General features: G+C 44.2%; 1 protein-coding gene across 1 annotated transcript in view; it reads right to left on the bottom strand.

The window, feature by feature from the left end:
• Positions 1 to 27,018, bottom strand: part of cntln (centlein, centrosomal protein) — a 420,736-nt gene that overhangs the window by 235,962 nt on the left and 157,756 nt on the right. The window contains exon 11 of the mRNA XM_078215313.1: positions 3,552 to 3,677. Within this exon, the coding sequence (XP_078071439.1) occupies positions 3,552 to 3,677 (126 nt within the window). The remainder of the gene's footprint in view (positions 1 to 3,551; positions 3,678 to 27,018) is intronic.

The following is a 27,018-nucleotide window of genomic DNA, read 5'->3' on the forward strand; positions in this document are numbered from 1 at the left end:
TTGATAGGAAGAACATGGAGAGACAATATAAAATAACGGATGCAATTCTAAAGGGAGTGCAGGAGCAAAGGAACCGAAGTATGTACGTGTACAAGTCATTGAAGGTGGCAAGACAAGTTGAAGATCTGGTTCATAAAGGATAGAGTGTCCTGGGCTTTATTAAGAAGGTCATAAGAGGACCAGAGCAAGAAGGTTATGATGAATTTATATAAGACACTAATCGGTCTAAGTTTGGATATTGTAACCAGTTTTAGGTGCTGCACTTCGGTAAGTATATGAAGGTATTGGAGAGAGCACAGAAAAGATTCATGAGATTAGTTCCGGGATGAGGAGCTCGAGTCATGAAAATAGACTGGAAAAGTTGGGACTGTTTTCCTTGATGAAATGTAGGCTGAGAGGAAATTTGATAGAGGTATGCAAAATCAGGAGGGGTCTGGACAGAGCAGATAGAAAGAAACTGTTTCCACTCGCAAAAGGATGGAGAACAAGAGGAAACATACTCAAGTAATTGACGAGAAGCAAAAGCAACATGAGGCAAAAAATTTTCACAGTGTTAAACTGCCTGAGAGTGTGGTGGAAGCAGGTTCAATCAAGACATTCAGAAGGGAATTGGATAGTTATCTGAGAAGGAACAATATGCAGGGTTATGTAGGGGAGAAGGCAGGAGAATGGCACAAGGCAAACTGCTAAATTGGAGAGCCAGTGCAGATACAACCGGCCAAAGGCTCCTCCTGCGCTCCAACAATTCTGTGGTTCTGTGGATGTAGGGATCCTCTGAATGCAATTCACCTATACCTTTCGCTTCCGATTCAAGCCGCTTGCAAACTTCATACCGAGCTGGAGGCCATGGTGGAGTGGTACAGAGGAGCAAAGGTATCATCTATTCACAGAAGGTCAGGAAGCCTTGCAGAAAAACTTTCGAAAGGCAGTGGGGCTAAACAGTTGTGGTGATCAATGTCAGGAGTCTCAGCCCAAGGCCCGAGACACAACACCACAAGAAGTTCAATGACCTTACACAAAGTCAGTCAACCCATCTTCAAATGCCATATCCCACCAACTGCACCACCATGCTACTTGATACACCACACTCCCATCATGCACCACACTCCCATCACGCACCACACTCCCATCACGCACCACACTCCCATCACGCACCTACTGATAATCTCTATCAATCTCTATCAAGCAAGACTCATATATCACATTCATAACTTCACCTCACTCTCATGCACTTAACAATGTCAGCAATTCAACCATGACTGCCACATCAGGCAAACCCATTGCTTCACACTCATTGTCCCTTTCTCTCGCGGGACAAGTCAGCAAACAACCAGAGGGAGTAGAGTCAAAAGTATTGTTTCTTGCGCACTATACAGACAAAGCATACTGTTCATAGAGAAGGAAAGGAGAGAGTGCAGAATGTATTATTAGAGTCATAGTTAAGGTGTAGAGAAAGACCAACTAAATGCAAGGTAAGCTGGAGTCTGATGATGCAGCTGTATAGAAAGCTGGTTAGGCCACATTTGGAGTACTGCGTCCAGTTCTGGTCGCCGCACTACCAGAAGGACGTGGAGGCGTTAGAGAGAGTGCAGAGAAGGTTTACCAGGATGTTGCCTGGTATGGAGGGTCTTAGCTATGAGGAGAGATTGAGTAAACTGGGGTTGTTCTCCCTGGAAAGACGGAGAATGAGGGGAGATCTAATAGAGGTGTACAAGATTATGAAGGGGATAGATAGGGTGAACGGTGGGAAGCTTTTTTCCAGATCAGAAGTGACGTTCACGAGGGGTCACGGGCTCAAGGTGAGAGGGGCGAAGTATAACTCAGATATTAGAGGGATGTTTTTTACACAGAGGGTGGTGGGGGCCTGGAATGCGCTGCCAAGTAGGGTGGTGGAGGCAGGCACGCTGACATCGTTTAAGACTTACCTGGATAGTCACATGAGCAGCCTGGGAATGGAGGGATACAAACGATTGGTCTAGTTGGACCAAGGAGCGGCACAGGCTTGGAGGGCCGAAGGGCCTGTTTCTTGTGCTGTACTGTTCTTTGTTCTCTTTGTTCTTTGTAAGTCCATTTAAAAGTCTGATGGGAGCAGAGAAGAAGCTGTTCTTGAGTCAGTTGGTATGTTACCCCACACTTTGTATCTTTTTCCCAATGAAAGAAGGTGGAAGAGAGAATGTCCGGGATGCATGGTGTCCTTGATTATGCTGGCTGCTTTTCCGAAGCAGCGGGAAGTGTAAACGGCATCAATGGATGCGAGGCTGGTTTGAGTGATGGACTGGGCTTCATCACAACCCTCTGTAGTTTCTTGTGGTCTTGGACAGAACAGGAGCCATACTAAGCTGTGATACAACCAGAAAGAATGTTTTCTATGGCGCATCTGTAAAAGTTGGCGAGAGTCGTTGCGGACAAATTTCCTTAGTCTTCTGAGAACAGAGAGGCGTTGGTGGTCTTTCTTAACTATAGTGTCGGCATGGGGGGACCAGGTCAGGTTGTTGGTGATCTGGACACCGAAAAACTTGAAGCTCTCGACCATTTCTACTTCGTCCCCGTTGATATAGATAGGGGCATGTCCTCCACTGTGCTTCCTGAAGTCAATGACTATCTCCTTTGTTTTGTTGACATTGAGGGAGAGATTATTGTTGCTGCACCAGTTCACCAGATTCTCTATCTCATTCCTGTACTCTGTCTCGTCATTGTTTGAGATCTGACCCAATACGGTGGTATCGTCACCAAACTTGGAAATCGAGTTGGAGGGGAATTCGGTCACACAGTCACAGGTGTATAAGGAGTGTATAATAGTGTATAAGGAGTGTATAATAGTGTATAAGGAGTGTATAATAGTGTATAAGGAGTGTATAATAGTATATAAGGAGTGTATAATAGTGTATAAGGAGTGTATAATCTATGCCTTGATTGATAAAGGCTAGCATCCCATATGCCTTTTTCATCACCCTACGAACATGCCCTTCCATCTTCAGAGATCTATGGATAAACACGCCAAGTTCCCTTTGTTTCACAGAACTTCCTCGTGTCATGCTGTTCATTGAGTACTTCCTTGTCAAATTACTGCTTCCAAAGTGTATAATCTCACACTTTTCAAGGTTAAATTCCATCTGCCACTTATCTGCCCATCTGACCATCCTGTCTACATCTTCTTGTACCCTAATACACTCAACCTCGCTGTTAACCACCCAGCCAATCGTTGGTGTCATCCGCAAACTTACTAATCCTACCCCCCACATAGTCATCTATGTTGGTTATAGAAATTATGAATAATAGGGGACACAGCATGGATCCCTGTGGTACACCACTGGACAATGGCTTCCAGTTGCTAAAGCAGCTTCTGTCATCACCTTCTGTCTCCTACAACTGAGCCAATTTTGAATCCACTCGGTCAAATTACCCTGTATCCCATGTTCTGATTCTGATTTTAATTAATTGTTCTAACTCACTGGAATTAATGGACAGGATAACACTTGAAGTTACTAATTCAATATTGGCATGTTTTAAAATGGACAGTAATCAAGTATTGGCCTAACACTGTGCATCACCTTGAGTTGCAAAAGTTTCTCAAGGTTCTCAATCTTCTGTCCTGTGTTACTTAATTTCATCAGTTCCTCTGTTTCTCCAGTGCAGCTCCTTGGAGAGAGTGATCTGGAACGTTTCACATACAGATCCTATGGTAAAATGGAAAAAACATGGTTAGTGGCAAAGCAATAGAATCATAGAGAATCGCAGAATTATTGATTGGTACAGCACAGAAATAAGCCACTTGCCACATTGCGCCTGTGCCTCCTCTTTGAACAGTAACCAATGAATCCCTGAACTTCCCCGATGGCTCTGCAAATGGTTCCCTTCGAGTACATCTCCAACTCTATTCAGAAAGTTACAACTGTGTCTGCTGCCTCCATCTTATTCGGCAGATAACTCTGACACTGCACAACTTGCTGTGGAGAAATGTTTTCTCATGTTGCCACTGATTGTTTTTTCATTCACATTAAATCCTTAGATTACTGCCCCTTCTGCCACCGGAAAGTATTTCTCTTTATTTCTTCTGTAAAAGCCCTGCATGATTTTGAATGCTTTTATTAATTCCCCTCTCAACCTTCTCTGAGAACAGACTCAGCTTCACGAAATAACTAAAGTAATTCCAACCCTTTCCACCTCTCTGAATCTCCTCTGCACACTCTCCAAGGACTTCCAAACGTTTGTGTACCCAGATGTGAACGCTCCAACTGAGGCCTAACCAGTGCTTTCTAATGGTTCAGCCTTGCTTCTTTACTTTTGTACTCAATTCCTTTTAATAAAGCCAACAATCCTATGTGTCTTTTTTTTTAAAAACAGCCTGCTCAACTTGCCACTTTCAAAGATTTGTGTGTGTACACCCCCAGGTCTCTCTGTTCCTGCACCCTCTTTAAATAGACATATTTAAATAGACATAAAATTTTAAATCCAGTGTGAGCAGCAAAGAATACTAATAATGAATTATCAAAAATTCTACATAGAATACCAAAGGAATAACAAACTGAATTATAACAATGTTACCACTAAAGACTTCTCTGCAACTCACTAATGAGTATATTCATTTACATTTACATTGTTTCTTCCAGAATAATGATCTCCCATCAGGGAAGGCTCGTGGGTTATAGACACAGAAATGCAGAAAGCCTCATTACAAATAGGAGATACAGGCTGGTCTAATTGCTCTATGAGGGTCCAAATTTGGATATGATAGGATTATAGCAAACAAGTGGGAAACAGGACTCCCTCCCGCCCTTTGAAATAATTCACCTGAAAGGTGTGGGTTGGGGGGAGGGGGTGGGGGGTGGCGGCCCTTGAGGCCAGGACTAAATAAACATGAATAAAACAAATACAGCAGAACAGAAACTATGATGTCCACATAAACACAGACCTGTCTATATCCTACCAGCGCAGCAGAGAAATCTCACATCAATGTCGTATTTAAAAACTTTCTGTCCTCCTAGCAGGACTAGTAATCCAGAAACTTCAGTTAATAAAGACATTGTGTGACTAATCTGTATATATATATATATAAAAGTGGCTAAATACTTTGGGTCCAGTCTTTTCCAACAGCAATTGCCAATTAGCTGCATGTGCGTCTGTACCGACTGTTTTCGCCACACATATTAATTTCATCAAATATTTTCTGCATACAGATAAATGTACTTCACATGTATGCATCAATTGAACAATCACCTCCCATTCACTATGAAACATGACCGTCTATTTCACCAAAGTTTCAAATTCTGCCAACGTACTTATCGAATACTACAATATACAGCACAGACACAGTCCATTTGAGGCAAACAGTCCATGCTAGCATTTATACTCGAGTTTAGTTTCCTCCATTCTTTCCATATCTGTCAGCATAACCTTCTATTCCCTTCTTCCACAGGTGCTCATCCAGACACCCCTAAATACTATTCACCTCAACCGCTCCTTATGGCGGTGAGTTCCACATTCTCAACAGTCTCTGGGTAAAGCGGATTTTTCTGAATTCCCTATTTCAGGGTTTCCAAAACTGCATTTCCGCGACAAGCCAACTTGATCGAGAAAATTTGAAAATACCCAATCAGAGGCTGGCTTCTCCAGAATCCAGCCACATGGGTAGAACTCAGGAACAGGAGCAGTGCAACCACACTGTTGGGCTATACTACAAATCCTCCAACTGCCAGTGTGGAGGAACTGATATGTCAGCAAATTATGGGAAGATTCAAAACAACAGGGTTGTTGTGATGGGCGATTTGAACTTCCCCAACATAGACGGGGATTCCTTTAGTGCCAGGGTCTTGGACGGGGCAGAGTTTGTTCAGTGTGTCCAAGAGTGCTTCTTGAGACAATATGTAGATAGTCCAACTCGGGATGGGATTATCTTAGACCTGGTTCTGGGAAACAAGCCCGGACAGGTGATTGATGTCTCAGTGGGGGACCATTTTGGGAACAGTGATCACAATTCTATAAGTTTCAAGATAATTGTAGAAAAGGCGGGAAGCAGTCCCAGAGTGAAAGTGCTAAACTAGGGGAAGGCTAACTACGACAGTATTAGGCAAGAACTACGGAATGTAGACGGGGGCGGTTGTTTGAGGGTAAATCCACATCTGATACGTGGGAGTCTTTTAACAGTCAGTTGTTAACAATTCAGAACAAGTATGTCCCTGTAAAAATGAAGGATAAAGATGGCAAGATTCGGGAATCCTGGATGACAAGAGAGATTGTGAGCTTAGTGAAAAAGAAGGAGGCATACATAAATTTCAGGAAATTGAAAATGGATAAGGTTCTTGAGGAATACAAAGAGAGCAGGAAAGAGTTTAAACAGAGTCTTAGGAAGGCTAAAAGGGGCATGAAATGTCCTTGGCAGGCAGGATTAAGGAGAATCCCAAAGCTGCTTATGTGTATATAAGGAGGAAGAGGGTAGCTAAGGAAAGGGTGGGTCCACTCAAAGACAGTGGAGGGAATTTATGTGTGGAGCCAGATGAGGTGGGTGAGGTCCTTGACGAGTACTTTGTATCAGTATTCACAAAGGAGAAGGATGTGGTGGATGGTGAGTGTAGAAAGGAGGATGTTGATATTCTCGGACATGTTCAGATAAAAAGGGAGGGGGTATTGGAGGTTTTGAAAAACATTAAGGTGGACAAGTCCCCAGGGCCACGTAGGGTCTATCCCAGAATACTGAGAGAGGCGAGGGGAGAAATTGCCAAAATCTTTGTATCCTCTTTAGCCATGGGTAAGGTACCAGAGGTTTGGAGAGTCGCTAACATTGTTCCTCTGTTTAAGAAGGGCAGAAGAGACAATCCGGGAAATTACAGGCCTGTGAGCCTTACATCAGTGATGGGGAAATTATTAGAGAAGATTCTTAGGGACAGGATGTACTCACATCATGAAGAATCACCTGGAAGAATTACTTGGGAGCATAGGTTGAAGGTGAGAGGGGAAAAGTTTAAAAGAGATGTAAGGGGCAAGTTTTTCACACAGAGGGTGGTGAATGCCTGGAATGCGCTGCTGGAGGAGGTGGTGGAAGCAGATTCTATAACTACGTACAAGAGACATCTGGATAGATACATGAATAGGCAGGGAATAGAGGGATATGGCGAGAAAATATTAGATTAGAGCGGTATCTGTGTCAGCACAGACTTGGTGGGCAGAAGGGCCTGCTCCTTGATTGGACGAGCTGGAAACAGCACAAAACTCAGATCCAGAGCAGAGCAAGTGCTACAGCGGGGTGACGGGGAGAGCAAGTCATTGAATCTAGGATGAGGTTTTGCAGCCACGCTCGCCCCAAAGCTGGGAAATCTCACCCGAGGTCAACAAACCTTTGCATGGTCCGCCCCCCCCGCCCACTGCAATTCCCGTGGCAAATGGGACGGGAAAATTCCCCCATGGAGTCATATAGTGCAGGAAAGAAACTTTTGATCCATCACGTCTGCACCAACAATATCTACTACTAAAGGTGTGCTAATCTCATTTTCCTCCACTTGTCCCATATCCTTGAATGTTATGATACTTCAAGTGCTCATCCAAATATTTTTTAAAGGAAGTAAGGTTTCTGGCCTTAACTACCTTCCCAGGCAGTGCATTCCAGATTCCCACAAAGCGAAAAAGCTTTTTCTCAAACATCTTCTGAAGAGAGGGGAGCACGGGGAGAGCGTGTGGAGTGACAGGGAGAGCGTGTGGAGTGACGGGGAGAGCGTGCGGAGTGACAGGGAGAGCGTGCGGAGTGACAGGGAGAGCGTGTGGAGTGACGGGGAGAGCGTGCGGAGTGACAGGAAGAGCGTGCGGAGTGACAGGGAGAGCGTGTGGAGTGACGGGGAGAGCGTACGGAGTGACAGGGAGAGCGTGCGGAGTGACAGGGAGAGCGTGTGGAGTGACGGGGAGAGCGTGCGGAGTGACAGGGAGAGCGTGCGGAGTGACAGGGAGAGCGTGCGGAGTGACAGGGAGAGCGTGTGGAGTGACGGGGAGAGCGTGCGGAGTGACGGGGAGAGCGTGCGGAGTGACGGGGAGAGTAGAGTGAAGGAGCAAACGGAGTGACTGACAGAGCGCAGTGACGTGAAATGACATACCCAATGCTATTTTTTTGTGGTCTGTCTCTTCAACACAATGAGAATGTTTCTCAGACATTCCCTCAGTGTTTGAGGGAGGCCAAAATGATTCAGTGGCTGGAAAAGTTTGGGAAACACTGATTTATTTGACTTCATGGCGACTATCTTACATTGCTGCCCTCTAATTCTGCTCTTCCCCACATGTCAAAACATTCTTTTTACACCATCAAAATATTTCATAATTTAAAAGCCTCCACCAAGTCATTCCTCAATCTTCTCTTTTCTAGAGAAAAAAGCCCCAACATATTCATACTTTCCTGATAGGTTATCACCCTGATAAATCTTTTTTTTTTCAGTGATTTTGTGCAGTTTACTTCTGTTGTCTAGTGGCTGCAGTTGGGATTTTCACTTCATCAAACTAGCTGTCGGAAGTATTAACTCACACAATGAGGCATTATACAAATACCCCACTCCCCCTCCAGACCCTCGCCATCAGCTCCCTCGGGACACTTCCGCACTCTCTCTCCAAACCCCTCCTGAACCGCTCTCCTTCTGCACCCTGCCTGCCTGCTCTCCCTCCAGACCCTTCCTCTGCTTTTCCTCCAGACTGCATGCTCTTTCTCCAGACCCTCCTTCCATGCTCTCTCAAGACATTCTCCCCATGGCTCTCCCTTCAAACCCTTCCCACACACTCATTTTCCTAACCTCCCTATGCTCTCCTTCCAGATCCACCCCATTCACCCTCCTGACATCCCTTTGCACTTCCTTCATTCCCTCTTACCCTCCAGATCTTCTCCCTCCACTCCTTCGAAACCCTACCCTCTCTCCACATCCCAGAGCCCAGGTCCTCCAGAATGTGATTGGGCGCTGATTATTCATTGCCATAGTGACACTTTTGGAACTTTTCATTATTGGGTGGGCTTTTGCAGGTCTGGAGCAACTATTCCAAGTTGTTAAGTTCAGCACGATCATACCTCCCCTTGTCCATTCGGGTCACTATTTGGGTTTCTGTGATGTTAAAAGTAATATCATACACCATTTTTAAAAATTAAATCACAGCAACCAAAGAGGTAAAGCACTCAAAGTGATCAATAAACCTGTACATGTTGCTTTTCAGCTTACCATTTTACATACACGATTAATCCATATGAATATGAGTATTGAGATCCTATGCCAAATAAGAGATTCTACTACCTGTTGTTTATTTAATCAAAAATGCTATTAACCACATCTGGCCTTCCCAATTAGCTGTGAGTGAGTCATGTATTGCTCAGCGCAACTTTATTTCAGAATTTTAGTCTTAACAGCTCCATGTCCCTCCTCCGCATTGACAGAAAAATGTCCTCACTTGTCCCTTACAGAAGTGATGTTCAGCATCCAGCAATTCAAGTGTGGTCTGTTATAAATTATTCTCATCAAGTATACTGTCATGACAGAGCTCAAGAACCTAAATGAGATTACCGCCAAATATTATAAAAGCTCTTGCTGGAGTAATATAATAAGTTAATGCAGGTACAGCGAATACCAATTCTAGCAATACAACAAAAGTACAAGGCACCGAGCAAAACTTTCATAGTTCTGGTGAGGACCGCAGCAACATTTCCTGTACTAAAATAAATCTCAAAAGTGAGCAACAATTAGAAAGATCTGGGTGAAAAAATGTGATGGGGAGACTGAAAAATCAAAGAAAAAACAGACAAGCCAGACATTAGAATTCAACTTTCATTTTCATACTGAAGTCAGGGTTGTTTTCCATGAGTAAACGTGGCATGAATATTACAACAATCCCATGTAGCATGGCTCAGCCTCTGGAACTATGTACCATTTGGTAGATTCACGGATGTGCCTCACATTAATGGCCATCTTGGAGAAGTTGGTAAGTCTCAGCTTTGGGGCCCATTTCTGGTTTGATTCTTTTACTTTGCAATTTTCCAGCTGACTCTCACAAATCTCTGCCTCAGGAGGAGCAGAGGATTTATTTTTAAATATTTAAAATCAGTGAGCTCAATTTCATGAGGACGGTGCTATTTGTCTGTTTTGAGTCAGTTTATGCTGAACTCCTTGTACAGTGATGTTCTTAAGGGGGCACAGGCTTTCTAAGTTTCTTCCCCTCCTCATTTTTTAGTGCTGTGTTGTTTAGATTTTTTTTAAACAATTGTTTAAATTTCTTTCTACCATTTACCGGAGCCTTATTGGCAGTTTGCTGATTGTATCTCCAAACCCCAGCATATTGACATCAATGACCGAGGCCCCATAGGCTTCAATCAACAGAACCTTTACACCGAAAATCAAACTGCAACAGCCTGTGACAGTTAGGTCACCACACCTTTGAACTTTCCTGTTTGCAACTCACAGCACAGCCCACCTTGCAGGTTCAGAGCAGACTGCAGGGTCTATGTTGATGGACCAGCAGCCACCTAGAAGAAAATTATGGAGCTTTAGGGCCATTCATGCTCCTTCCAGCCCCACTGAACTCTTCTTAGAAGAAAAGTGAGCCTGATGGCCACTTGGAATGCTGCCGGTTCTGCTGCTCGTCACCCTGTGCACCCTCTGTCCTTTGGTACTTCAACAAGTAGCCATTTGCAATTTGGGATTAACCTCAGAAATTTGGGATTAACCTCAGAAACTTGCATGTAGAAAAGTAAGACAGTTATTCTACCAGCTAATTTTAAAGTCTTAATTTTATGTTTACTTCAAAAACTAGCAAATAGAAATTTAACACAGCCTTTATTGAAATCTAGCACAGCACATTAACAGTGAAGTGTTTTAAGGTTGGCTGGGACCAAATACAAATCAGAATCCAGTCATTTTAAGAGCACAAGACATATTCAGTCATTCCGCTCTAATTCTGAGTGCCCTACTTTTCTACAGGGTATTTGGTACTTTTGTGAAAAAGAGGCCTCAAATAACTTTCAGCTGTATTCATGTAATGTACTGGAAATCGTGATCTATATCAGTGCATGTCAGAAAATCAAATTCTTTTTATTTATTTTTTGTCCACCGGCCAACCACGGTGGCACAACACTGAATCATCAGAGTGCTGCAACTGATTGTTCCCGGCTGCAACATAAACTTTTCAAAGCAGGGTACCGCTAACTGCAATAAATTCCATGTTGCAAAACCTTTTTTGGACCGAAAAGAAAGTAAAGTGGTGGGCTGGGAGGAGGGAGAAAGCAGTCACGCTGGTAAATTGAGAAAATAAAAATGTTATTTATGAATCTTTGTGCACTCTTGTTCACTCAATCAAGTTAACAGGTTTAGGGGCAGTGAAATCAATGTTATCAGATCAGCTACCTTCCTCAAACGATATTTTTCTACCTCTTGATCCTCCCCACCTTCAATACACTATATTGAATACTCTCTCCATCCTCCTTTCACCCTAGCTGAATCTTTGCCAGCAGAGGATGAAAGTGAATGAATGCCTTCATTGTCTTGTCCATGTGTCCATGCCAATTTTGACATTTCCAAAACACTCACATAAATGGGCTACCCTAGATTGTGTGCTGCTCTGTGTAAATCCATTAAACACTTGCAGGCTATCACTTCTCTTGTGCCAACTGCTTTGAACTGTTTGCACCAGCACCATTGGCATCTGAGAGTTTTCCCAAAGAAAAGGCTTAGAAGAACAAGAGAACCACCAAAGGGGATGTCAGAGATGTTGACCTGCACAAGGGACATTCTGTGCCTGTGTGTGAGTGTCCATACTCTTGTGCATACAGACAGAAGTGAAAATAACTTGTTGATTAGTGCGTACAGCAGCTGAAACTCTTAAAACAGCTTGTGATAGTAGGTCCAATGGGACAGGTCATATGGAGTTTTTTTTAATTCATTCGTGAGATATGGGCGTCACTGGTGAGGCCAGCATTTATTGCCCATCCCTTGTTGCCTTTGAGAAGGTGGTGGTGAGCTGCCTTCTTGAATCGCTGCAGTCCGCATGCTGTGGGTTGACCCACAATGCCATTAGGGAGGATTGTGACCCAGCGACTGCGAAGGAACAGCGATATATTTCCAAGTCAGGACTGAGTGTCTTGAAGGGGAACTTGCAGGTGATGGTGTTCCCTGACTATGGCTCTTCAGAAACACTCAATTGCAGCTCGTCACTCGTTATGTGGGACTACAGGAAGAAGGCATGCGAGAGTGATCACAATTAAAAGGCTGATTAACTGCACCTACCTGGCAATGGCCTTGGCTAACTGTCCTCACAGGGTGTGCATCAGTTGAGAGTGAATGCTTGGTTGTGCCATCTCAGACAAGGAAACACACTGACCATGTGCACTATAGGACTGCCACAAAAAGAGAGGGTGGCTGTATACTCAAACCTGCCTCTGCCATGTCTCAGGGCCAGCACAATACAAATTTATGAGGACAGAGTGGTACAAAGGCCGACCTTCATTCGAGCAGTTCACTATGACACTTCAGTATACGTCAAATAACGCATCAGGGGTTGGGTTATTCTATTATTTACTAGCAGGAGTTTCCTTTCCCTTCAATTTCTCAATCCCCTGCCCCTTTAACCTTGTCAAAGGCTACCAATAGGTTGCGATGTCTTCTGAGTCTTTCAAAATACTTCCAGAATTTTTTGTCACCCTCCTGTGATGCCACTTCCCTTTAATTGTACCCTTCCCTCGAAATTCCCCACATGCAACTGTATCCTCCCTGTACTAGCGTGCTCCCTACACCTGTCAAACTCTGCACCTGGCTCTGAATTACTATGCCAGAATTCTGTACCAGAAAGCCCTAATATTATTAATAATTTAACATTCTAACAGTATTAGCCCCACATTTTAACCACTTGGACCACTGAACAAAAACCAGGTAAATGTGTCCAAGATGATCAGCACACTCGTTTTGGTGCTAGCTTTCAATCATTATCAGTTTACATCCTGGCCTCTTGGATCTGTGCTGAAATCCAGTTTGGTTTTATGGGATGCAAGTTTGCCAGCCACACTGGCTCCGTGTGAAATAACTCTGAGTGGCTTCAATCTCTACAGGAAATGGAACCAATGAGTACAAAACTGCCTCAAATTCGTCACTGAGCCCATTAAATGAACACTCCAACTCAGGGCCACAGAATGATAATGTGGGAAGTGTAAACTTTTCAGACTATGCCAGACACCACTTATGTGTTGAGTGCCAAGCAACACTGCACGAGTGCCGCTCTCACTCCCTACAAACCAAAGTCTGACCTTATATGCACAATATCTGGAAATGCCCAGGGTGTAACAGACCAGCATTTTGACGTAATTACTTCACTCGAAATGTCACAAATCCAGTTTTGTTATACTTCCCCACCTCGCAGGAAGGATAAATACTCCATCAGCTATAATCTATGACTCAGTCCATCAAAAATAAAAATTGTACAGTATCAAAAGGCTTCACTAGATTACAGAACATGTGTGGATTCATCAAATCTTTTGGAAGTAATAAATTCGAAACCTCAACAGATTGTGGCAAAAACATGGTTATTCCAAGGCTCGATAATGCAGAGTGCTCCTGGAGCATTTTGCACCAGCCCAAATCAACTAATTGCTGGCAAGTAAAGAACAACTAAAAACTGCTCCAGGTCAGTGGTGAATCACTTTCCACATAAAACTGAGTCAAAGGAAACCAAAACCTTTCACAATTAAAGAACAATGTCTTTCATCTGTAGGATATGAAACACAGATTGCCTGTGACCATAGGCCCTCACCTCCTGATGCATCAGCAGGCCCACTAACCATTCATTTTGTCTTCATCCCAACAACAAGTTTACTTCTTCTAAGATCTGAATGGATTGTTAGTCATTCCTCACTAGCTGAATAATACAGATATGGCCTGAATTTTACATATCCTCTCAAATAAAATTACCAAAGACGAAAAGAAATTCACAATGACTTTTTCATAAGGCAGCACGGTGGCACAGTGGTTACTCACAACACCAGGGAGCCGGGTTCGATTCCCGGTTTGGGTCACTATCTGTGCGGAGTCTGCACGTTCTCCCTGTGTCTGCGTGAGTTTCCTCCGGGTGCTCCGTTTTCCTCCCACAGTCTGAAAGACATGCTGGTTAGATGGATTGGCCATGCTAAATTCTCCCTCAATGTACCCGAACAGGCGCCAGAATGTGGTAACTGGGAAATTTTCACAGCAACTTCATTGCAGTGTTAATGTAAGCCCACTTGTGACATTAATAAATAAACTTTTAAAAATCTAGATAATAATCGTGGATGGTTGGACTGTGCAATCAGTCCATTCATCTAATGAGTTGGGCTATGCACAGTCAGCAATAAGTTAATTAAAGTGACTGTTAAAATCCATGGATATTGACATTGGGACTGGGATTTTCCACTTTCGTTTCTGTCAGGCAGATTCAGCAATTGGACCGAAAAATCTCTGGAGAGCTCCGAAATCACATTTCACTCCAATACATGCAAAAGCGTGACACAATTGTCCCCTCCCACAATGACATAGTGCTATTCCTGACATTCATCATTTGAATACATTAACATCTAATTATCAGGCCCTTACACCTAAATTATCTTCCCCCCCCCCCATCAGAAAATCCATTCACGTCGACTCAAGGGCAGGACGGAGTGAATGACTCAATCTCCCAAGGTGTACACCTGGCGAGCAGACCTCAGGTGAGCGCATCAGTCAGGTGGGAAGAGAGTCATGCCCTGGCACTGCAGTGCCAGGGGGTGTTGCGGGGCGGGGGGAGGGGATACGGACGTCTTTGTGCTGGGGCAACCTTCACAAATGGAGCCCCAATCTTCAGGCGATTAGGTTGCTGGCAGAGTGGGCAAATCAGAGGCTGTCCTGCTAGTGTTATGTTGTGGGACGTGCCCCTTGAGGCTTTCTTTTCTCTCTCCAGCACTATAAAGCAGGGAAAAGCGATTTCAACAACACCTTTCCCACCTGTCATCGACATTTGCCGATTTCTGGAAAAATGCTGCCCAGACCTTTTTTTATCATATAAAGTATGACATCTCCTCATTTTTATGTATTAATTAATTAATTAGTCACAAGGAGGCTTACATTAAGGCTGCAATGAAGTTACTGTGAAAATCCCCCAGTCGCCACATTCCAGTGCCTGTTCAGATACACTGAGGGAGAATTTAGCATGGCCCATGCACCTAATCAACACATCTTTGGACTGAGAGGGGAAACCGGAGCACCCGGAGGAAACACACACAGACACAGGGAAAATGTGCAAACTCCAAGCAGACAGTAACCCAAGCCAGGAATCGAACCTGGGTCCCTGGTGCTGTGAGGCAGCAATGCTAACCACTGTGCCACCCTCATTCATCAGAGTAACACTGGTGCAGATGGAAGTTCTCCTTTGAGTATATGTCAGACTTACATTGCTGGAACAGAATAAGAATGTATCTCACTAAGCTATATCTCAAACCAAAGTGTTTACCACCAACACTGGAGACATGACAAGAAAACGCTCATTCTTTCACATGGGCATCCCTCACACTGGACACAAAATTCAAACAGTTTAGAAAGAGTTCCTCTTGGTTACTGGATTGTGAAATGCAAAATTTAAATGAGCTCCCAAGGGGTCCCAGTAGGCAGCGAGTTAATTTCAAAACCCCAATGGTCCAGAACCTTTGCTGTAACATTGTTGTTCAGTCAGAATATCACCAGCTGTTTCTGGATTTCATAATTCTGTCCTTTTGGCAAGAGTATTCACACCAACACGATCTGCAGTGTGAATCCTGTAAAGGCAAGGTCCTGGAAAGAATCCAAATGGCACTTCTCCAAGTTGACTAGAAGCTATCCTCTATCAGAGATGAGGTTCTGCTTGAGCTCAGTGGCTCCTTTCACTTTACCCCATCAAAAGCTTTCTTACCGAAAGATAAGGCTGTGATTTGATTCTAGAAGATCCCAAGAATCTGAGCTTAGTTTTATCACCAATGTCTCCTTGGGTAGCCCATCCAACTTCTCATCAGCACTGTGTAAAACAGTTAACTGCAAAGTATCCATTCAATTTACCTTTTCGGACCTTCATCCCATGCCCGCTTCTTAAGGCCATGGTAAAAAGTCAAGGTTAGAACATAAAGTTAAGCTGGCCTATTTTCTTTAAAATCTTGGACAACAATCTGCGGTCCCTATCTGCTTCGAGAAGATGACCATCATCCCGGTACCTAAGAAAAACTAAGCAGTGTGCCTTAATGACTATTAGCCGGTGGCTCTGACACCCATCATTATGAAGTGCTTCGAAAGGTTAGTCATGGCACGAATCAATTCCAGCCTCCTGGACTACCTGCATCCACTACAGTTTGCCTACCGCCGCAACAGGTCCACAGCAGACACCATTGCCCTGGCCCTGCACTCAACCCTGGAACACCTAGATAACAAGGAGACCTATGTCAGACTCCTATTTATTGACTACAGCTCAGCCTTCAACACTATTAATCCCACGAAACTCAGCTGCAAACTGGGTGGCTTGGGCCTCGGCACCTCTCTCTGCGATTGGACCCTGAACTTCCTAACCCACAGACCACAATCAATAAGGATAGGCATCAACACCTCCTCCACGATCATCCTCAACACCAGTGCCCCATAAGGCTGTGTTCTCAGCCCCCTACTAATCTCCTTATACGCCTATGACTGTGTGGCCAAATTCCCCTCCAATACGATTCTCAAGTTTGTTGGCGACACCACCGTAGTGGGTCGGATCTTAAACAATGACGAGACAGAGTACAGGAATGAGTTAGAGAATCTGGTGAACTGGTGCAGCAACAATAATCTCTCCCTCAATGTCAACAAAACAAAGGAGATTGTCATCGACTTCAAGAAGCGTAAAGGAGAACATGTCCCTGTCTACATCAATGGGTACGAAGTAGAAAGGGTCGAGAGCTTAAATTTTTAGGTGTCCAGATCACCAACAACCTGTCCTGGTCCCCCCATGCCGACACTATAGATAACAAAGCCCACCAATGCCGCTACTTTCTCAGAAGACTAAGGAAATTTGGCATGTCAGCTACGACTCTCACCAACTTTTACAAATGCACCATAGAAGGCATTCTTTCTGGTTGTATCACAGCTTGGTATGACTCCTGCTCTGCCCAAGACCAAAAGGAACTACAAAAGGTCGTGAATGTAGCCCAATACATCACACAAACCAGCCTCACAACCATTGACTCTGAATACACTTTCCACTGCCTCGGCAAAGCAGCCAGCATAATTAAGGACCCCACGCACCCCGGACATTCTTTTTTCCACCTTCTTCCTTCGAGAAAAAGATACAAAAGTCTGAGGTCACATACCAACCGACTCAAGAACAGCTTCTTCCCTGCTGCTGTCAGACTTTTGAATGGACTTACCTTGCATTAAGTTGATCTTTCTCTAGTTCTCTTGACTGTAACACTACATTCTGTACTCTCTCCTTTCCTTCTCTATGAACGGTATGTTTTGTCTGTATAGCGCGCAAGAAACAATACTTTTCACTGGATGTTAATACATGTAACAATAATAAATCAAATCAAGATATTTAATAACATCCTCTCTTGGTCTTCAGTGCAAACAACCTCACATTTTCCATATGTTGCTCAGATGTCCAATGCCCAGACTAAGATAGATGGAACATGACCACATCTTGTCCAGTGCCACAACATTCTTCCTGCAATTTTGCAACTGGAAGCATACAACACGTTGCAAATAAGGATGAACCTAAATCCTGTACACAACAAAATGTTGGTAAATTAGGAAGACAACAGAGATTTGGAGAAATAAGAAAACTAATTTCCTTGAAATCCTCTGTAGTTTGTATTATGGATTGCAGAAGAGTTGTTCTGAAGAGTTTCAGAACCACTTTTCTCAGAAGAACATAGATATTGTGAGACAAAAACAGAAAATGCTGGAAAATCTCAGCAAGTCTGACAGCATCTGTGAAGCGAGAATAGAGCCAACGTTTCAAGGCTGGATGATGCTTCGTCATTGGGAGGTCTGTATTTTACATCTAGTACATGCACTCTAACATCCCTGAAAGAACACAGATGAGCTGAATTCTTTACACAGGCTTGTGAACAAACTGAAGCCACCAATCACATACATAACGAAGCAAAGCTGCCAAGATCACCTCAATCCCATTAGTGAACCTAGCAGGTATTCAAGCACATCATCTGTGGCAGGCTCCAAAAATTCCAATCTGTTTCCCCTCTGAGATCTAAAGGATTTTAACAGTGACAGTTATTGATTGAGATTCAGGTCCTGTATCTCAGTATGCAGAGTATAGGCTGATAGGCACATAATCTGATGCAGTACCCTTGCTTGTCATGGTATGGCATTCCAGGTTGGTGCTTCAAAGGACCTCACTCAGGTGTGTCTTGCTTCAGGCTGTGCGATTTTCCACCTGTGTCAACAATAAACCACCTTTCAAATAATACAGATTGGAAACTAAAATGTAAAACTCATCTTCAATGCACCAGTTCCAGGACTTTAGGCAAATTATAAAAATGGTGTAAATGGGGATTGAGTGAGAATCACACGGTTTTCTGAGCCTGTGAGCCAGATGATTCTGCCGTTTATTTCACTGGACAAGAAAATAGCAGACTTGCAAGCACAGCAATGAAAAATTGTGACCATTGCATCTTGAGTTTCCAGATACTGGAACTAACCACAAAATCTAACAATCTACTCAACACCATCACTGTACTTTTCCAAATCTATGTCTTGCCTAAAAAATCTTGTGTATTGATACAAAGTCTGATGAAAAATACTCAGGACAGCATAAGAGAACAGTTAGTTTCTGGGAAGACCGTCCGATAGCTAATGCATATTTGTAAAGTGAGGGCTTTGCACAAACTAGATGCACAAATTTAACTTGTTCACATTCCGAATGGCCACAATCTACAGTCAGACCTTCCCCGATTGCATAGGTTTGTGCCTTATCACTCATCCACCATATTTGTACACAAGCAGGTGTCTGAACCTCTGGGTGAAAGCACTGGAAATGTTACTTGGAAAAAGGTTCTAAAATTTCTTATGCTTATATGTTGATGATTGATGCAGAGCTTATGAAAGTCTCTTGCTTACAGTGATCAAAACTCAAGTCACAGAGAGCATTAGGGGAGGAAAATGTGCAGTGCTTGTGAACTAGATAAGGTAGTTCCCATAAAATGTCCTCAATGTTCTAACATGTGCACAGAAATTCCTTCTCATTTCCAACTTAAATGATAGACCCGAAACTGTTTCCCCGAGCTCTCAATTACCCACTCACCATGAGAGGAAACATTCTTTCAGCATCTACCTTATCAAGCCTTCTCAGAATCTATATGTTCCAATAAGATCACCTTCATTCTTCTAGCACCAAGGACTATAGTACCAACTTTCTCAACCTTTCCTTATAAGATAAACACCTCATCTCAGGAATCAGCCTTGCAAACCTTCTATGAACAATTACCATTCCAAGTATATTCCTTCTCAAGGAGACCAAAACTGTTGATACTATTCCAGGTGCAGTCTCACCAATAGCCTGTACAGTTGCAGCAAGATTTTACGACTTTTATGCTCTATAACCTTGCAATAAATGTCAACATTCCATTTGTCTTCCTATTAGTTGCTTCATCTGCATGCTAACATTTGTAAGTCATATACAAGGACAGCAAGATCCTTATGTATTGCAGCATTCTGCTGACTCTCTCGGTTTAAATAAGATCCTACTTTTCTATACAGGGTGACACAGAGGTTAGCACTGCTGCCTCAACAGCGCCAGGGACCTGGGTTCGATTCCCGGCTTGGGTCACAGCCTGTGCGGAGTCTGCATTTTCTCCGTGTCTGCATGGGTTTCCTCTGAGTGCTCCAGTTTTCTCCCACATTCTGAAAGACGTGCTGGTTAGGTGAATTGGCCGTGCTAAATTCTCCCTCAGTGTACCCGAACAGGCGCCAGAGTGTGGCGACTTGGGGATTATCACAGTAACTTCTTTGCAGTGTTAATGGAAGCCTGCTTGTGACACTAATAAACAAACTAGTAAATAAACTTAAAAACTTTAAACTTATTCCTCTTGTCAAAGTAAATAAAGAACAAAGAACAGTACAGCACAGGTAACAGGCCCTTCGGCCCTCCAAGCCTGTGCCGCTCCTTGATCCAACTAGACCAATTGTTTATATCCCTCCATTCCTAGGCTGCTCATGTGACTATCCAGGTAAGTCTTAAACGATGTCAGCGTGCCTGCCTCCACCACCCTACTTGGCAGCGCATTCCAGGCCCCCACCACCCTCTGTGTAAAAAACATCCCTCTAATATCTGAGTTATACTTCGCCCCTCTCACCTTGAGCCCATGACCCCACGTGATCGTCACTTCTGATCTTGGAAAAAGCTTCCCACCGTTCACCCTATTTCTCCCCTTCATAATCTTGTACACCTCTATTAGATCTCCCCTCATTCTCTGTCTTAACCTCACAAGTTCCCATATTATGCTCCATTACCATTGCCCACTCACTTAACATGTCTCGATTCCTTTGCAGACTCTTTTGGGGGGAGTTTTCCCATCCTGCCTGCCACAGGAATCATAGGAACGTGGAACGGTCTGTTGACCTCGGGCGGGATTTTCAAGTTTTGGGGCGAGCGCGGCTGGAAAATCCCTTTGTGTCCTACTCCACTAGCTCTTTCACCTATCCTACTTACCTAACAAATTTAGCTACAATACATTTGGTCCCTTCATCCATGTGTTGTATAGATTATAAAGAGCAGAAACCTCAGGAATGATCATAGAATTCTATGGTGCAGAAGGAGGCCATTCTGCCCATCGAGACTGTACCGACCACAATCCCACCCAGTCCTATCCCCAGAACCCCGTACATTTATCCTAACTAGTCCCCATGACACCAAGAGGCAATTTAGCTTGGCCAATCCACCTAATCAGCATGTCTTTCGGATAATGGGAGGAAATCGGAGCACCCGGAGGAAACCCACGCAGACAGGATGTGCAAACTCCAGACAGTGATCCAAGCTGGGAATTGAGCCCGGGTCCCTGGCACTGTGAGGCACAGTGCTAACTACTGTGCCACCTAAAGGATGTTTATTGGCTCAAACTACATATTCACGAAAAGCATCTTATGAGAAAATACTTCAAACATAAGACCATAAGACATAGGAGCGGAAGTAAGGCCATTCGGCCCATCGAGTCCACTCCACCATTCAATCATGGTTGATTTCAACTCCATTTACCCGCTCTCTCCCCATAGCCCTTAATTCCTCGAGAAATCAAGAATTTATCCATTTCTGTCTTGAAGACGCTCAACGTCTCGGCCTCCACAGCCCTCTGTGGCAATGAATTCCACAGACCTACCACCCTCTGGCTGAAGAAATTTCTCCTCATCTCTGTTCTAAAGTGACTCCCTTTTATTCTAAGGCTGTGCCCCCGCGTCCTAGTCTCCCCTGCTAATGGAAACAACTTCCCTACGTCCATCCTATCTAAGCCGTTCATTATCTTGTAAGTTTCTATTAGATCTCCCCTCAACCTCCTAAACTCCAATGAATATAATCCCACGATCCTCAGACGTTCATCGTATGTCAGGCCTACCATTCCTGGGATCATCCGTGTGAATCTCCGCTGGACCCGCTCCAGTTCCAGTATGTCCTTCCTGAGGTGTGGGGCCCAAAATTGCTCACAGTACTCCAAATGGGGCCTAACCAGTGCTTTATAAAGCCTCAGAAGTACATCCCTGCTTTTGTATTCCAAGCCTCTTGAGATAAATGACAACATTACATTTGCTTTCTTAATTACGGACTCAACCTGCAAGTTTACCTTTAGAGAATCCTGGACTAGGACTCCCAAGTCCCTTTGCACTTTAGCCTTATGAATTTTGTCACTGTTTAGAAAATAGTCCATGCCTCTATTCTTTTTTCCAAAGTGCAAGACCTCGCACTTGCCCACGTTGAATTTCATCAGCCACTTCTTGGACCACTCTCCTAAACTGTCTAAATCTTTCTGCAGCCTCCCCACCTCCTCAATACTACCTGCCCCTCCACCTATCTTTGTATCATCGGCAAACTTGGCCAGAATGCCCCCAGTCCCGTCATCTAGATCGTTAACATCCTTGAACATACTCCATATACTTGGTTAACACTCAAAAAATAGGATAAACACGATGAACAATTTTCCATTTGCATCTCATTCCCATTTAATGAGTGCCATAACATAACATAAGAACTAGAAGCAGGAGGAGGCCATCTGGCCCCTCAAGCCTGCTCCACCAGTCAATAACGTCATGACTGATCGTTTTGTGGACTCAGCTCCACTTACCCACCCGCTCATCATAACGCTTAATTTCTTTCCTGTTCAAAAATCTATATATCTGTATCTTAAAAACATTCAGTGAGGTAGCTTGAACTGCTTCACTGGGCAGGGAATTCCACAGATTCACAACCCTTTGGGTGAAGAAGTTCCTCCTCAATTCAGTCCTAAATCTGCTCCCCCTTACTTTGAGGCCAAGCCCCCAGTTCTAGTTTCACATGCCACCTCCCTGCTTCTATCTTATCTATTCTCTTCATAATCTTATATGTTTCTATAAAATCTCCCCTCATTCTTCTGAATTCCAACGAGTATACTCCCAGTCTACTCAGTGTCTTCTCATAAGCCAACCCTCTCAACTCTGGAATCAATCTAGTGAATGTCCTCTGCACTACCTCCAGTGCCAGTATATCCTTTCTCAAGTAAGGAGATCAAAACTGTACACAGTACTCCAGGTGTGGCCTCACCAGCACCTTGTACAGCTGCAACATAACCCCCCTGTTTTTAAACTCCATCCCTCTAGCAATGAAAGACAAAATTCCATATGCCTTCTTAATTACCTGCTGCACCTGCAAACCAATTTTTTGCAATTCATGCACAAGGACACCCAGGTCCCTCTGCACAACAGCACGCTGCAATTTTTTACCATTTAGAATTACCAAAGATCAAGGCATATAAAATGACCTTCGATGCCAAAATGATGTTTTTTTCATGTACTTGGCGTGTAAGTTGACATCTCCTTTCAGCCATGGCATACTGTATACCCGCATTGGTAGTCAGCCTCAATTCGTCACCCCATAAATGCATGGTTTACTGGGTGACAGGAATCAAGTAGGCGATGCAGGTTGTATTGCAAAGATACATGGGAATTTAAGGCATGCTGACACAAAGCAGACTTGGCATGGTGAATGAAAACAGTGGCAAACACCCACACCAGCAGTTCAATTGTATATTCAGCAGATTCTACCTCTTTCCCAAAATCCACAAACAGGACTGCCTCCGTAGGCGTACCGTGTCAGCCTGTTCCTGCCCCACTAAACTCATTTCCTCCTATTTTGACTCCATTCTCTCTCCTCTTGTCCAGTCCCTTCCCACCTACATCCACGATTCCTCCGATGCTCTACGCCATGTCAACGACTTCCAGTTCCCCGGCCCAAACCGCCTCCTCCTCACCATAAATGTCCAATCCCTCTACACCTCCGTCCCCCACCAGGATAGCCTCAAAGCTCTTTGCTTCTTCCTCAAACAGAGGTCTGGACAATCCCCACCACCACCACTCTCCTCTGTCTGCCTGAACTGCTTCTCTCACTCAACAATTTCTTCTTTAACTCGTCTCACTTTCTCCAAATAAAAGGTGTGGCTATGGGCACCTGCATGGGCCCCAGTTCTGCCTGTCTCTTTATGGGTTATTGGAGCATTCCTTGTTCCAGTCCTATTCCGGCCCCCTCCCACAGCTCCTTTATCGGGACATCAACAACTATTTTGGCGCCACTTCATGCTCTCATCTGGACCTGGAAAAATTTATCAATTTTTCTTCCAATTTCCACCCCTCTATCAACTTCACATGATCCATCTCTGACACTTCTCTTCCCTTCCTTGACCTCTCTGTCTCCATTTCTAGTGATAAACTGTCCAGTAGTACCTATTACAAGCCCACTGACTCCCACAACTACCTTGACTATAGCTCTTCACACCCCGCATCCCGTACGGATTCCATTCTCGCAGTTCCTTCGCCTCCGCTGCATTTGTTCTGATGATGCCACTTTCTAAAATAGCGCTGCCTATATGTCTTCCTTCTTCCTCAATTGTGGTCTTCCACCCACTGTGGTTGACAGGGCTCTCAACTGTGTCCAACCCATCCCCTGGGCCATGCTCTCACCCCCTCCCCTCCCTCCCAGAACCAGGATAGAGTCCCCCTTGTCCTCAGTTTTCACCCCACCAGCCTCTGCACTCAAAGGATCATCCTCCGCCATTTCCTCCAACTCCAGCATGATGCCAGCACTCAACACATCCTCCCCTCACTCCCCCTGTCAGCATTTCGCAGGGACCGTTCTCTCCAGGACACCCTGGTCCACTCCTCCATCACAGCCAACATCTTATCCCCTGCCCATGGCACCTTCCCATGCAATCGTAGAAGGTGCAACACCTGCCACGTTACCTCCTCCCTGTTCACCGTCCCAGGTCCTAAACACCCCTTTCACATGCACCTCCTTCAATCTGGTCTATTGCATTCGCTGCTCCCAATGCAGTCTACTCTACATCGGAGAGACCAAACGCAGACTGGGTGACCGCTTTGCTGAACACCTTCAGACTGTTCACAAGCAGGACCCAGACCTTACTGTCACTTACCACTTCACCACACCACCCTGCTCTCCTGTCCACATGTCCGTCCTTGGCCTTTTGCAATGTTCTGGTGAACCCCAACGCAAACTGGAGAAACAGCACCTCGTCTTCCAATTGGGCACTCTACAGCCTTCCGGACTGAACATTGAGTTCAACAACTTCAGAGCATGAACTCTCCCTTCCATTTTTCATCCCATTTCTTTATTCCATTTTGATTCATCTCATTCATCCATTTTCCATTTCCCCACTCCAGTTCTCCTTCTTGCCTCCCACATCCCCTTCAGGACAACTGCCACATTCCTCAGGCAGTCCCTGAACCATCTGTCCCTTTGTTCTGCCATTCACACGTTCACTTAATGGACACTTTTAGCACCTTCTCAGCCTTTATCTTTATTTACATTCCCATTGTCCCACTCCATTCCCCATACCACCCCCCCCCCCCCCCGCCCCTTCATAGTATAAATCTCTACTGATTTTCTTTGCTCTCAGCTCTGACGAAGGGTCATCCAGTCTCAAAATATTGGCTCTATTTTCTCCCCACAGATGCTGTCAGACCTACTGAGATTTTCCAGCATTTTCTGTTCATGGATGAGTTATCTCAGTCGGCTGGATGGTTGGTTTGTGATGCATGGTGATGCCAACAACATGGGTTAAATTCCCGTACTGACTGAGGTTATTCATGAAGGCTCTGCCATCTCAACCTTGCCCCTCACCTCCAATCACCACCAAAAGGGTGAGCAGCCTACGGTTATCTGGGACTATGGGGACTTTGTCTTTACCTATAAATCTACCCCCATTTTTGGACAGAGTTCAAAGATCAATTTATATTCCAATATCCATGGTAACTTAATTCGACAATTTCCACAACTCACTTCCTCTCAGTTGAATTTATTGTTCCATCTGACCCACTCAAGATGCCCCCCCCCCCCCCCCCACAACCCCAACGCAAAAACAGGAAGTGCATGGACTGCAATGCAAGCAGAAACTTACAGAAAGTGTGATGACTGCAAAAAAAAAGTCAGCAAAATAATAGCAGAGCAGCAATTAATAAAATGCAAGAGTTTCTGGAGTCATGGTGCAATGAGGGGTGGAGGAGGAACCAATCACCATCAACAATAAAGCATACAGCTTGAGGAAAACATTTAAGGACGTTAATGAAGTCTTGTGGTTCTATTACTGTACACTGTACGCGGGCTAATTTCCATTTACTGCTTCCAGTTTTTTTATGATCGCAAATAACTGGATCATGCTCACAGTGAGTCTGCCCGAAACAATGCTCTCAATTAATAACTGGTGTAGTGCTTCAACATAATACAGCATCAAACAACAAGGCACAGCCTCTTATCCAACTTGTATTTAAAAAGCTTCTTTAACATAATCGAATTTCCCCAGATGCTTCAAAGGAGTAGAAAGCACAATTTGGCATTGAGCCACGAAGAGGTATGAGGCAAACAAAGTTTTTTACCTACATAGTGATTCGTGTTAAAACATTTTCAAGGTTAAATGTACATTTGACTGCAGCAGTATCCCTAATGAAGGATACCCACAGAACTGTTTGCACTTTCAAACCAAAACTTGTTGAACCGGATTCTCCAGCCCCACCCACAGCTGGGATTCTCCGGCCCCGCTGCTGTGAATGGAGTTTTGGCCGAACGCCAATTCTCCATTCCCGCTGGCAGCAGCGGTGGAGCTTGAACAGTCAGAGAATTCCAGCCATTAGTCGTAAACTAAAGTAACTGGTGATAAACAGCTAGGTTTGAATGATCAGAAGAACGACGAATTAAACAAGTTTGAGACAAGCAGTTTGATCCCAATCTCAATCTTGAATCAGCTGTCGTTTGCCGTATCTGCATTACATCCCAAGTGTCTATTAGAACACGATTCAAAGCTGCAAGTTCTTATTCTTGAACACGCTGTCAAGAAAGATGCAAGCAGAAACTATCCCTCCTTGCTGGTTGGAATGGAAAACGGATGGTCAATCCACCTTGGACTGCTTTCACACTTTTTCCCCAACCACTGGAACACAGGTGTTATCCAAGGCAGAGGAGCAGGCTGTCCCTCTCCACTGGCAAAAAGCAGTGCTCTGTATGGAGAGATGGAAGGGCAGGGATTGGGGTGAAGGAAGGGTGAGTGGATCTGAACCTAACAGGCAATCAACACTAAATTAGACTGAGCGACAAGTATTTGGTTGAAATAACTTGTATTACAGAGAATTCTACGCCACCTGTATCAAAGTATCATATTATTGTCAGAAGTCAGTAAGCTAATTTGAGTCAAAGCATCTTCGGAATGCATAGCATGGAAAAGTAGAATCCTCTGAAATAAAATGTTTCAAGTGAAATAAGTCTGATGAGCTCCTGACTTTTCATAGGCAGGATTTCTGTACATGACGATATAAC

This window comes from Mustelus asterias, chromosome 6, assembly GCF_964213995.1.
Source record: "Mustelus asterias chromosome 6, sMusAst1.hap1.1, whole genome shotgun sequence".
Classification (NCBI taxonomy): domain Eukaryota; kingdom Metazoa; phylum Chordata; class Chondrichthyes; order Carcharhiniformes; family Triakidae; genus Mustelus; species Mustelus asterias.